This window comes from Danio aesculapii, chromosome 12, assembly GCF_903798145.1.
Source record: "Danio aesculapii chromosome 12, fDanAes4.1, whole genome shotgun sequence".
In the NCBI taxonomy this organism is placed as follows: Eukaryota; Metazoa; Chordata; class Actinopteri; order Cypriniformes; family Danionidae; genus Danio; species Danio aesculapii.
In genome coordinates, this window is record NC_079446.1 from 17915079 (window position 1) to 17928769 (window position 13691).

General features: G+C 39.7%; 1 protein-coding gene across 1 annotated transcript in view; it reads left to right on the forward strand.

Annotated features, from left to right (window-relative positions):
• Positions 1-12621, forward strand: part of kif20bb (kinesin family member 20Bb) — a 30638-nt gene extending 18017 nt beyond the window's left edge. The window contains 10 exon segments of the mRNA XM_056469646.1: positions 6886-6913; positions 6916-7034; positions 7168-7224; positions 7226-7288; positions 7290-7364; positions 9629-9652; positions 9654-9721; positions 9832-9958; positions 10068-10202; positions 11870-12621. Of these exon segments, the coding sequence (XP_056325621.1) occupies positions 6886-6913; positions 6916-7034; positions 7168-7224; positions 7226-7288; positions 7290-7364; positions 9629-9652; positions 9654-9721; positions 9832-9958; positions 10068-10202; positions 11870-11953 (780 nt within the window). The 3' untranslated portion in view covers positions 11954-12621.
• The last annotated feature ends 1070 nt before the right edge of the window (positions 12622-13691 follow it).

Below are 13691 nucleotides of genomic sequence, written 5' to 3' on the forward strand. Positions count from 1 at the left end.
ATAAGCTCTTTTGACGCTGATGAAACAATACATTTATTACATTTTTTTTTGTTTTTTTCAACAAACCATTCTGTGTTCAGTCAAGTTTATTTTGACGTATCTTAACCAGTATTAAATGGGAGAAGTCACTTGCACTTTCCTAGATCTTGAACTAAATTTATTTGTCTAAGCACATGAGTGTTTGAATATTGTAAGAGTCTGTTTCTGAACAGAATACACAAATTATGAATTAATGAACAGAATTAAGCTGCACTACGAAAGAAAAATTGTAATGGGAAAACCAGTAGATTAGCAATCCAGCATTAAACAACCAATGATTGTATAAGATCAAATAGGCCTGCATTATTGTGTAATCGTGTTCACACAAGGAGAATAATTGCAGTATGACGTGCTTTTCTGTCACCTTTTGATTGGCAGGATCCAGCTGGCTGTGGTCATTGACTGTTTCTACATAATTGGCTGATGTTCGTTAGTGCAGATAATTGCTTTTATCTGCCAATACCAATTATTGGCCAAAAATTATGCATCCCTTGTTTATACAAGATGTTATTGTTTTGTTTTGTTTTGTTTTTGGCTTGGAAAAGCAGGACACAATGGAGCAGAATGTGTTCTTGGGTGCCTTTAAAAAAAAAGTAAAGGTACAGTGTATCCTAGGGGTGCAAAAATACAGACTTTTCAGTTAGATAAACTGAAAAATATAATCAAATAACAATGCATACTGCATTTAATTTTCACTGTATAAATTAAATAAAGGTTAACTATTACTGAGATGTATAGCTATTCAGTCAATAGCAGAGTGATTTCATTATATTAAATTTTTTGGTTAATATTAAAAATGCAGAACAATGTGTGCTCACACTCTGACATGCGGCTGTCACGGATTGGTCAGGCTCTCACGATCCCCACTCACGAAGATCACCATCACCTGACTTCTAATGAGCACACAGCTGCATCACATTCACGAGCACCAGATAAAAGCACAGCACTCCAGTCGCTCATTGTCCGGGCTCGTCTCGACGAAAGCGGACAACTGAGCGACCACTCAGCGTAGTCATCCTCAGCTAAAACAAACGCTTTACTTACCTGTTCTCTTTGTATTCCTCCTAGTCTTCCTGGTCCACCCGAATCGTCCTGTCTTCCAGTCCTTCCAAGTCTGTGTCATCCTCTGTCAGCTGTATCTGGTGTGTGCTGTCCATCCTCGTGTATTCCTGTTACCCAGCCACGGAGGAAAAGACCCCCAACATCATTCCTGATCCTCCTGGCTATCCTTCATGTGCTCCTTGTTGTCATTTAATAAACACCCTAACGTTTCCTTACCTCTGTCTCCTGTCCGCTTCATAACAGAAGCCCGGACCTATAACGACGACAACATGCGCACCCCCGATCACTTTCAAGAGCTGGTGGACCAGTTGAAGCGGATTCTACAGCCACCAGCTCCACTTTCCAACGCACCACCAGCACCGAGCACTCCGCCTCCACAGTTCTTCTTCGGCCCTTCCTTCCAGTCCCATGGCCCGACCAGCGCCCTACTCAGGCGGAGCGGGGGAGTGCAATGGTTTTCTGTTACAATGTTCCCTCATATTCGAAATGCAACCTTCTCTATATCCCACAGATAAGTCAAAGATCGCCTACATCGTATCACTACTCTCTGGGCCTGCACTTAAATGGGCTGAGACGATCTGGAACCAAGCCGGGCCGGTCATGAATTCCATCACTACCTTCACGGAGTATTTCAAAGAGGTGTTTGGACGTTCTGATGGGGAAGTAGCCGACTGGAGAGCAGCTGTATCATCTAAAGCAAGGTACTCTATCTACACAGGAATATGCTCTCCGGTTTCGCACTCTAGCAGCTGCAAGTGGATGGAATGAGAGATCGTTGTTGACCACGTACCGGCTCGGCTTGGAACCCACTCTCCGAATCCAGCTGGCCACATTAGATGATACTATGGGTCTGGAGAGATTCATCCAACATTCTCTCCGATGTTCCGATCGTCTCCGTTCCTATCAACAGGACACCATCACCCCCTCGTCTGCACTCCTCCAATCGCCTGAGTCAACAGCCTCTCCAGAACCAGAACCCATGATAATAGAGTCTGGAAGACTGACATCAGCGGAACGACAGAGGAGGCTGACCCGGGGTCTGTGTCTATACTGCGGTGTCAGTGGACACACCCGTATGGAGTGTCCCCTTCGTCCCATTCGGACTTCAGTGAGTGTATTCAGTACGAATATTGAACAATGTAAACCACTTACTACCACCGTACAATAACTACTGCCTCTATTTCTCTCCTTGTCACAGCCCTCATCGACTCCGGGTCAGCAGGGAACTTCATCTCCCAATCCCTCTGTCGTCAACTCCACCTACGTACTGAGGCGTCCTCGCATATATACCAGATACAACCGATAACCAGTGCACTCGATCTTCGACCCGTATCCATCGACAATGCGAAGACATCCCTTCTTCAAGTGGGTTGTTACATCAAGAGAGGATTCAATTTCTGGTTCTGGAGGGTGCAAATATGGACATCATTCTAGGGCGCCCGTGGCTGGTGAAGCACGATCCCATCATCTCTTGGGGCACAGGAGAGATAAAGAAATGGGGATCTGGATGTACACCTACCTGTTTTCCAAATCTCCCTCTTCAAGGTCGGAACCCCATTTCTTTGTTTACAACATCGGTCGAGAGTCCTCCTGAGAAGCAGTCTATCCACATTCCTAAGGAGTACAGCTCCTTTCATGATGTCTTCTGACCCAAGAGAGCTTCCCAGCTACCGCCGCATCGGCCATGGGACTGCGCGATCGACCTAGTTCCAGATGCCCAGTTGCCAAGAGGTAGGATCTACCCGCTCTCGCTTCCAGAGAATCAGGCAATGGAAGATTACATAAGGGAGGCTCTGAGTCAGGGGTACATACGTCACTCAAAATCACCAGCCGCCTCAAGCTTCTTCTTTGTGGCCAAGAAGGACGGAGGGCTGCGTCCATGCATCGACTACAGGGGTCCTAAATAACGGTACAGTAAAATACCGATATCCCCTTCCTCTGGTACCAGCCGCTTTGGAACAGCTCCGAGAAGCAAGTCTTCACTAAATTGGACCTCCGCAGCGCGTATAATCTGATAAGACTACGTGAGGGGGACCAATGGAAGACAGCAATTCGTGACCCCTACTGGCCACTATGAATATGAGGTCATGCCTTACGGTCTGGTCAACGCCCCCTCCGTATTCCAAAACTTCATTCATGAAGTCCTCCGGGAGTTTCTTCACCACTTTGTAATAGTGTACATAGATGACATCCTCATTTACTCCCGGAGTGAGGCCGAACATCGCCAACACGTTGCGGAGGTCCTACACACATTGAGAGAACATCACCTCTACCTCAAGCGGAGAAATGCTCATTCCACCAGAAGTCGATTCATTTCTTGGGATACATCATTGACCAAACCGGTATACGTATGGATGGGAAGAAAATTGAGGCTGTTCTATCCTGGTCAGAACCCACTTCCATTAAGGAGCTCCAGAGGTTTCTTGGGTTTGCTAACTTTTATAGACGGTTTATCAAGGACTACAGTAGGATTACATCACCTCTCACTAATCTCCTCAAGGGTAAACCCAAAGGACTGGAGTGGACCAAAGAAGCAGCCGCAGCCTTCCGCCTTCTTAAGAAGGAGTTCACAAGGGCCCCACTCCTGACTCATCCTGATCCAAATCTTCCTTTCGTGGTGGAAGTGGACGCATCCACCACCGGCGTCGGGGCAGTATTATCCCAACATCATGATACACCGCCCCGACTGCATCCCTGTGCCTATTTCTCTCGGAAGTTGAGCCCGGCGGAGCAGAATTACAGCATAGGAGACAGGGAGCTTCTAGCAATCAAGCTAGCCTTGGAGGAGTGGCGTCACTGGTTGGAGGGAGCCAAACATCCGTTCCAGGTGATCACAGATCACAAAAACCTCCAATATATCAAAGAGGCCAAGAGACTATGTCCACGTCAAGCCAGATGGTCACTTTTCTTCTCACGTTTTGATTTCTCCATTTCCTATCGTCCAGGACCCAAGAATCTAAGAGCAGACGCTCTCTCTCGTCTACACGAGCATCACGATCATGAAGAACTCCCAACGAAGATTCTTCCCGAACACATCTCCATTTGTCCGATCACCTGGAACGCTCCTCCAGTCGTTGCCACTCCGGAAGCCCCTGCTCCGCCGGGATGCCCTCCTCATCGGCAGTTCATACCACCTGAACACCGGGTAGATCTGATCCACTCCTTACATCCCTCGCTAGGCACTGGACATCCAGGGATCAACAATACTCTCTCGCTAGTATCCCAACGATTCTGGTGGCCAAACATGGCAAGGGATGTGAGGGCAATATGTTCAGGGCTGTAAGGACTGTGCCCAATCCAAGAGCCCACGTCATCTACCCGCTGGAAAGCTCCATCCCTTGCCGATTCCGAACCGTCCCTGGTCACACCTAGGAGTGGACTTTATCACTGACCTCCCCTCGTCAGAAGGTAATACCTGTATTCTAGTCATCGTAGATAGATTCTCAAAGTTTGTCAAACTAATCCCTCTGAAGGTCTTCCCACAGCCTTGAAACAGCCGACAATATCTTTAATCAAGTCTTCAGGTCATTTGGTATTCCAGAAGATATTGTGTCGGACAGAGGTCCACAGTTCATCTCACGTCTATGGAAAGCCTTCTTCAAGCTCCTAGGTGTGGCCGTCAGCCTCTCTTCTGGATATCATCCCCAACCAACGGGCAGACAGAGAGGAAGATTCAGGAGGTGGGACGGTTCCTGAGGACCTTCTGCAGTGGTCACCAGAGCTCCTGGAGCCAGTATTTGGGCTGGGCAGAATATGCCCAAAATTCACGCGGCAACCCTCCACCGGACTCACGCCATTCCAGTGCGTCCTGGGCTTCCAACCACCGCTCTTTCCCTGGGATGGCGAACCATCTGATGTCCCCGCAGTGGATCACTGGTTCCGGGAGAGCGAGAGAGTCTGGGACGAGGCTCATCAACATCTGCAGAGGGCAGTCCGTCGAAGCAAGGTAACCGCCGATAGAAGAAGGTCTGAAGAACCCAGATACACACCCGGACAAAAGGTGTGGCTATCCACCCGGGACATACGCATGCGACTGCCCTCTCGCAAGTTAAGTCCCCGATTTGTTGGTCCCTTCACCATCGTGGAACAGGTTAACCCCCGTCACCTACAAACTACAATTACCCTCTTCACTACCGTATTCACCCTACATTCCACGTATCACTCCTGAAACCCTATCACGATCCTGTTTCTTCCCTCCACAGAGCCTGACCACGAAGAGGAACCCCCTCCTCCACTGCTCCTAGAAGAAGGAGCCGTCTACGCAGTGAAGGAGATCTTGCGTTCCCGACGTCGTGGTGGCCAGTTGGAGTACCTGGTGGACTGGGAAGGGTACGGCCCCGAAGAAAGGACATGGGTCCCAGAGCTGATATTCTCGATCCTAGTCTCATGGTGGAGTTTCATGAGAGCCACCCTGAGTTCCCAGCGCCTAGAGGCAGAGGGAGACCACCACGGCGTCGGAGGTGTCGGCCCTCAGGAGCGGGCCCTGGGGAGGGGGGGTACTGTCACGGATTGGTCAGGCTCTCACGATCCCCACTCACGAAGATCACCATCACCTGACTTCTAATGAGCACACAGCTGCATCACATTCACGAGCACCAGATAAAAGCACAGCACTCCAGTCGCTCATTGTCCGGGCTCGTCTCGACGAAAGCGGACAACTGAGCGACCACTCAGCGTAGTCATCCTCAGCTAAAACAAACGCTTTACTTACCTGTTCTCTTTGTATTCCTCCTAGTCTTCCTGGTCCACCCGAATCGTCCTGTCTTCCAGTCCTTCCAAGTCTGTGTCATCCTCTGTCAGCTGTATCTGGTGTGTGCTGTCCATCCTCGTGTATTCCTGTTACCCAGCCACGGAGGAAAAGACCCCAACATCATTCCTGATCCTCCTGGCTATCCTTCATGTGCTCCTTGTTGTCATTTAATAAACACCCTAACGTTTCCTTACCTCTGTCTCCTGTCCGCTTCATAACAGCGGCACACATCACTTTTCATTTTCATGTGAAAGCATCTCCTACTTTTGTGGTCACTGATGGTGCATTTACTTGTGGAGAGCTATGTTTTAGGGCCTGGACATGCATTCCAACATGCACAGTGCCAGTTCAGAGAGTAATTAAAGGAATAGGAGAAATGCTAAATATAGTATTTAAATTTTAATGCAAAACCAGAAAATGCAAGGAAACTGTGGAGGTCGAACTGAAAAGTTCAATAGTGTTGCAGCATATTGCCCACAGTAGTTTCTTTATACTGAACACAAAATAAGATATTTTGAAAACCTGGTTGATTGAATCCATTGGCTTTTTTTCTGTTATGGAAGTCAGAAGGTACCATCAACCAGAAGGTTTAAAACCTACTGAGGGAGAGTTAAGGGTGAGGTCATTTACATTTTTAATTTTCACATCACTAAGCTGTTTGTATGGCATCACAAAAGTTAATGTGGCAAGCCTATTTACCTTTAAAATTAATACATTTTTCCACATTATTAATAAATAATAATATAATAAAATTATAATATAATGATAAAATGTATTAGTTTGTAATTGCAATGCTATTTTTTTATCTGTACATGCCATTTTAAAAATAGCAATGCAAGCCCAGTGATGTCCATCGTAACATAATTCATGTTTATCGTGCACTACTTCTAATACTAAAAAAAAATTTTGATTATAAATAATCTAGATAAATTGGCTAGGCAGGTTGGTCCTTAAATGAATACATTACTCCTTTGTTTTGCTTTTTATTAATGTATTTTTTTCTCTCCTGTATACTTCTTACACCAATCTTCAAGCAGCCGCTGGTTGAGAAGCAAGACACCATTTAAAGCAAAAGGATTCAGTTGTTTCTCCTAACTCTGATATCCAGGAAGCTGACAGTCTCAAACAGACCTCAAACATGAAAACAAAGAATGAAGGCGACTCTATTAGTCCAACACAAGAGGTCAGTATAGTGGTATTAATGCAAAATTCATGCAGTTGAATCTGAGTATTATCACATGTAAAAAATTGTAATCGTCTGGTTTGTATGGTAATTCATTACTGTGTGTACGTAATGTTTTGTTGATCACTAATAGCAGGTAGCAGAACAGGACTCCTCTGTACTTTCCACAAAGAGTCTCAGAGAAGAGCGTTTTCCCCAAACCTGAGCTAGAAATCAGCTTCACGCCACTAAAACCTGACCGAATGAAGGTCAGGAAAACCGGGCGAAGAAGGGTCCGTCACGATCAAACTCCGACGTACAGCCAGAAAGAGAAAGAGTACCGAGATAGAGGTATACAAAAATCACATCTAAACACATTTTGTTGGCATAACTTTGTTTCAAAGTTAATTTATTATTTACACTTACTGTCTACTAATAAACCAAATTCATGGTATGAGTATTTTATTTTCATGGTAACAAGTTACTTCCACTCTGGACCAGGGGGGCCGAGTCAGAGCAGAGCACTCACCCTGGTCTGCTGGGCTCTGCGATTGGTTTGGGAAATTCCAAATTGAACCAAAATTACAATTACAATTGGCTTAAGATTGGCAATCAAAATTTGGGACTGTGCAACATCCAGAACCTGGGTAGTTAATTAAAAAAAAAAAGATATTTCACACTATAGTGATTGAAATGGGTAGTTATTCCAGAAAGTCAGCAAAAAGCTTTTAGACTTTGAAAATATCTGCAAAACTATATTAAACAAACTCATTTGGTTGAGCTGATGACGATATCTTTTTCTTGTTTGTGAAGTGTCAACTTACAGTCAGGATTGAGAATTTATTTCCTATAAATGTTAGATTCTCACAATGGACCCTGTTCACAAGTTATGACGGGTTTAAACGGTCATCATAATCTTAAATCCTTGTTTTTAATATTTAGATTATTTTTTTTAAAACATACAAACATTTATTTGCAGTTATGAATGTATTATATCATCTTTGCATCAAATTACAAAAAAAACAATGCATGCTAGGTGTTTCTAACGCAGCGTCTATAGGGTTGAGAGTAAATTTGACGTTATTCTCTCCTTTGGCTGCCATAATCATTCTCACAATTTTTTACCTTTTTCTGAAAGTCTTGATAACACCATAAAAGAGTTTTTTTTATTATTATTTCAGCAAATGTGATTGTAAAAAAACAAATTGTTGTACTCTCCCCTTCACTGTGCTATGTTATCCAGCTATGACACCTACCGCTACTGAGAAAACCTGAATATGTGAAAAGCATCTATAAATTAAAATCAGACATCTGATTTTATGACCACAATTGATGCTTTGTTCCTAAATAAAAGTAATGTGTTATTTTTGGTTTTTTATTAGTGTAACAAAGCAACCCTGAATAAATTCCCTATGGAGCAGGCACTAGTGCCCAACAGGAGGCTGCTTGAGAGCAAAATTAGAAAGAAAAGATTAATAGAGTTAGGCTCTGCATAATTGGTGACGAGATCAATTAGTCATTCCTTTTTCATATAGATTAAAACAAATATATTAAACAAAACTATGCATTTTATGACAAGACTTCATGTTGTCTACTGTAGTATAAGGTTTGCTTGTGATTTGGTTGACATTAGGCCTGGGGCCGGTATAAGATTCTGATGGTATAATAACCTTGAATTTGTTAATTTGAAAATTATGGTTTCACGGTATTGTGATTACTGCTCTAAAATATGCTTTTTAAAATATCTGAGAAAAACTTTTTCTCCCTTTCTCACATAGATATATTTTATGTTGAGAAACATTTAAAATATTTCGGGACAGTAAACATGTCAGGCTAAATAATTCAAATTAATTCTGCTGTCTTCTGTTAATTCTGCTGTTCTTTACAATTTAAATGATATCTTTGGAAATATTGTCTGCTGGAGATACTTTTGTCCTAAAAAAAAAAAAAAAAACGTAAATAAAAAATCTTACATATACCATAGGAACAGTATAGCAGAGCATTTTGGCGGTTTTAGAACCTTGACTTTTCAAAACCATGGAATACCTTGAAAACGGTTATCGTTCCCATGCCTAGTTGGGATTGCTGGGATAAACAGATTATATAAGTTACTAAGGTATATTGTAAAGTGAGTTATTACGAATAGTTAATCTAAATTACAGGTTAAGTTCACCTTAGATTGCTGACCTGATCTAACTATGAGTGCTCCAGTCAGTGTTTCCCTCAAGCAACGGCTTTCTCGGGCTCAAATATTGCACATGTGTTAGCCATGCCACTTATTTACATGTCGCTGTATACAGTAAAATAAAATATTAATCTGATACTTTTGACATTTTATTCTAAGGTAACGATATGTACTGCCCAGACCAGGCATTAACTAAAACTAACAAATGTTAATAATTTTTAATGTTGAAGTTAACATTTTCTATTTTTAGTTCATATTAACCAATGCAGTTAATAATGTAAATGTGATGTTTCTGATTAATATAATTTGAAACTAACGAGAAAAACATGAAACATTGCTCAAGTAGTTTTGCATTAATGTCCCTACATATACATATAAGACAAAAATGTCATCGTATAACTTGTGTTCTATCTGTTTGTGGTTGTTCTAGAACTCAGTGGACTCAGAAAACTGTAAAAAACCGGCGACTGAAGGTGAACAACAGGGTTAACATGCAATCTGTTGAGGTGGCTATTTTTTCCCAGTAATGTACCTTTTGATTTTTCCTGTCTTTCTCCTCTAATGTTTATTCAATAATGCACTAAGCAAGCATTCTACATTTCTGCACCATCTGCAGGACTCCCACCGTGCAAGGAAAAAAGCGAGGCAATTAAAGCAGAAAGACTCTCCCGCTAGCCTGAAAGGTAAAAAAGATGGACCCTTGCAGAAGATTGGCGACTTTATTCAGAGCTCCCCAACCCTCTTTGGGAGCCAAAGGTCAGTTCTGGCTCTTTATTTTACACCCAATGGTATTGATTGGAGCTCTCTGCCAAAGTGTTTCAAACTGTATCTCAGCATGACCAAACTTTCTAACTTCATCCTCAGCCAAGAAGATCATAAGCATGGTGAATGTTAAATCCCCCGAACCACTAAATGCATCTGAAAACAACAACAAACCTAAAGATCCAAACGCAAGCTCTTCAAGGACTCGCGTTTCATCTCCTATGGACATACCCTCTTATACTGTAAGTACGGTTATTCATAAGTGAATCAATAGAAATAAATGGGGGGAAATTATTTTTTATGCAAAATACTGCAACATACCAAGATGCAAGTGCAACCGTGTGAAACATTCCAAAATTATCAAGCAAAAGTTGTCTGTTTTATATTCATTAGATATGATGGCAACAGACTGAAATTAACATTTACTGTTAATAATAGCCAAGCACTAGTGTTTTTTTTTGTCAATTTGAATTAACCTATAAAACTGAAAGCCTTGTCAAAGAAATATTTTGTATTTTTCTCATTTTTGAACATACTGTGTAGCATAGGTTGAGACAACTAGTCTTTTTATTCTGCAAAGATATTTAACAAATTTATCATTTAATTAATTATCAATTAACAAATAATTTTTTGTTTTTTTTTACTTGTAGATTATTCCTAAATTTGTAACGATCAAAAAGAGATGACCTCTCGCGTCATTCAAATCACATGTATGAAAGGCATTTAGGCTTTCCTGTAAAATATAATGATGGACAGAAGAAGTTGTTATTGGGACGTGGTGGGCTTCTTAGGTTATTAAAGGTGTTTTCTGTCCACTACTTGTTTAGCCTGCACAATGCATTCAGTGTAATCTGCAGATAATCATTAAAAGATCGAGATCTCAACAACCATGCAACATAAATTATAAATGATGGTGATTTGCATATGTTCATTAATCCTTGGAATCGCTGCATTCAGATCTGTTTTTAAAAAACGCAAAAATCAAGAAAGAGATTAGTCTTTAGTCTTTTAAGTTAGTTATGAAGTTATGAAGAGTCAAATAACACAGAAGTACTGGGATAACAGTTCCTAGTTTAGATAAACCACTGGTGTTTATGGTAATGCAATATGTCATATGCAACTTGACGCATATGCAGCTGAATAATTCTTAAAATGACACATCTGTCAATGAAACATGAAGTTTTACGAGTGAATAACTGAACCATTTATTGTAAATGAGACTAAAAATAAATACGGGTTGTACAAATTATTATGTTAGGTTTACACTTAACAGTGAATTTTTCACAATACTGAATATTTTACAAATTATAATTATTTTTTTTATAAATTTTTTTTTTTTTTAGAAAATTGCAGGTTCTAAGTACTGTTTGTTAAAACCAAAAGTTTCTTGCAGTACTGTTTTTGTAATAAATGGAAAGCAAATTACCTTTTGGCTGATCCGAAAAATGGTCCGATCCGTGACTAAAAAACCATAATGTGATCTGAACCGTGAGATTTGTGATTTGTTTCACAACTAATATATATATTTATACACACACACACACACACACAACCACGCATCTGTACACACACACACACACACACGCACACACACACACACACACCAGTTTTTACCTTTTGTTATAAGTTTACTAGTTAAACATTTGTTATTTTGAATCAGATTTTAATTTTAACAAGTCACTCAGCCTTCTTTTTTTAGTATTTTAAATATTGTTTTTTTTTAACCCAACTTGATATGCAGATTAAAGTATCAAGGAAGTCATTATTAAACTAATTTCCCCGCACACAGTTGCACTGTGGTGCTAAATCATTTCTCAGTTTGCTTGATTATTGCTCATTTGTATAATAAACAGAAAATATTACATGCTGAAAAGTTTCAAGCTATTCAATTCATTGAATTATTTTACAGATCATTGGAGGCAGTGATGATGATAAAGAGAGCGATCATCTCATCATCAAGAGAAAACTCAGAACAAGAACTGCCAAGAGATGATACAAACATTATTTGATGGCCAAGTTTAATTTAAGTGTTTTACTTTCTCCAAATTTTAAATTGCTTGACATAGTTTGTAGGATGTTGTTAAACAGTTTAAAACCATTTTAATCTGGATGTGTTTGTAAATATTTAAACGTGTATCTCCTGAGTGTTTAAAATAATTTTTTAAAAATTCAGCTGTTAATTGCCTGTGGTTATTTTTTTAAAACAGGGACTTATTTACATGAATTACACTAAATAAGTATAAAAGCAGATACCGTTTGGAATGCATTTCTTATTCTTAAGAGATTCAAGTGAAAAGCATGAAACCCCACAAACAGTATTTTTGGAGGAAAAAGAAACTATTCAAATGCCATAAAATACCAATGTGCTCAGTGTAAAAACAATAATATTACTTTTTTCGGTAACACTTTATAATAACTACACACTTTGAATCTTTTATTAAGCATTAGCATCTAGTGAATTCATTATCTGTTAAGCATTATCTCTACGCTAATAAACGTTAGTAAGCAGTTTATTACTGCAGCTACAAATGCTGTATTATTGACTTATAAGCACATTTGTAATATGTATTAATAATTGTACTTTCATAATTTGTGACTGGTTGATTGTTCATTACTAAATTAAGTATTATGTTATTTACAAACCATTTTTATTTAAGAGTATTTGGGAGGTTTTTAAGATCAATCAGAGTGAGTTAGTAAATGATTAATAAACTATTAAAATTAACATTTATATATCTTATTATTCAGGCATATAGTAATGGTTACTATGTATGTTAATAAATGCTTTATTAACTCAACTTCATCCAGTTTTGTGACCTAATCTAAAGTGAGGACTATTTATGCTTTATAAATCCCTTATAAATGACAATTAAAGGCTTGGTATCACATGAACAATAATCTTTGCATTCTATCTAAAAAGTAAAATTACTGTAAAGTTTAAACATATATAACAGTAGTGTCAAAATATGACATAAAATTGGATAAAACAACAATATAATAATTTAACAATATAATAGGATGCAATGTTTAAACTGCACAGTAATTTTATTATAGTTAAGATTGCAAAGATTTATTTTTTATTTAATGCAGTTTCAAACTAATAGAAATGATTAAAGTTGTTTCCAGCTGCAACCCATCTCTGGGAAACATCCATACACACTCATTCACACACATACACTACGGACAATTTAGCCTACCCAATTCACCTGTACCGCATGTCTTTGGACTGTGGGGGAAATCGGAGCACCCGGAGGAAACCCACGCGAACGCAGGGAGAATATGCAAACTCCACACAGAAATGCTAACTGACCCAGCCGAGGCTCAAACCTGCGACCTTCTTGCTGTGAGGCGACAGCACTACCATTTATTAACATGCAAATTAACTTAGTAAATGTCTAAATAATAAGAATTATAAATGTTAATTTGAATAGTTTATTAAGCATTTACTAACTCATTCTGAATGATCTTAAACAACCAACTATGCTTAAATAACTGCTTTGTAAATAATGCAATACTTAATTTAGTAATGAAAAATAAATCATTAACAAAGTATGAAAGTACAATTACTAAGAACATTATAAATGTGCTTATAAGTCAAGATTACAGCATTTGTAGCTGCAGTTATAAACTGTTTACTAACATTTATTAATGTAGCGTTAATGCTTAACAGATAATGAATGAACTATTTGCTAATGCTTAAGAAATGGTTCATAGTGTGCAGTTATTATAAA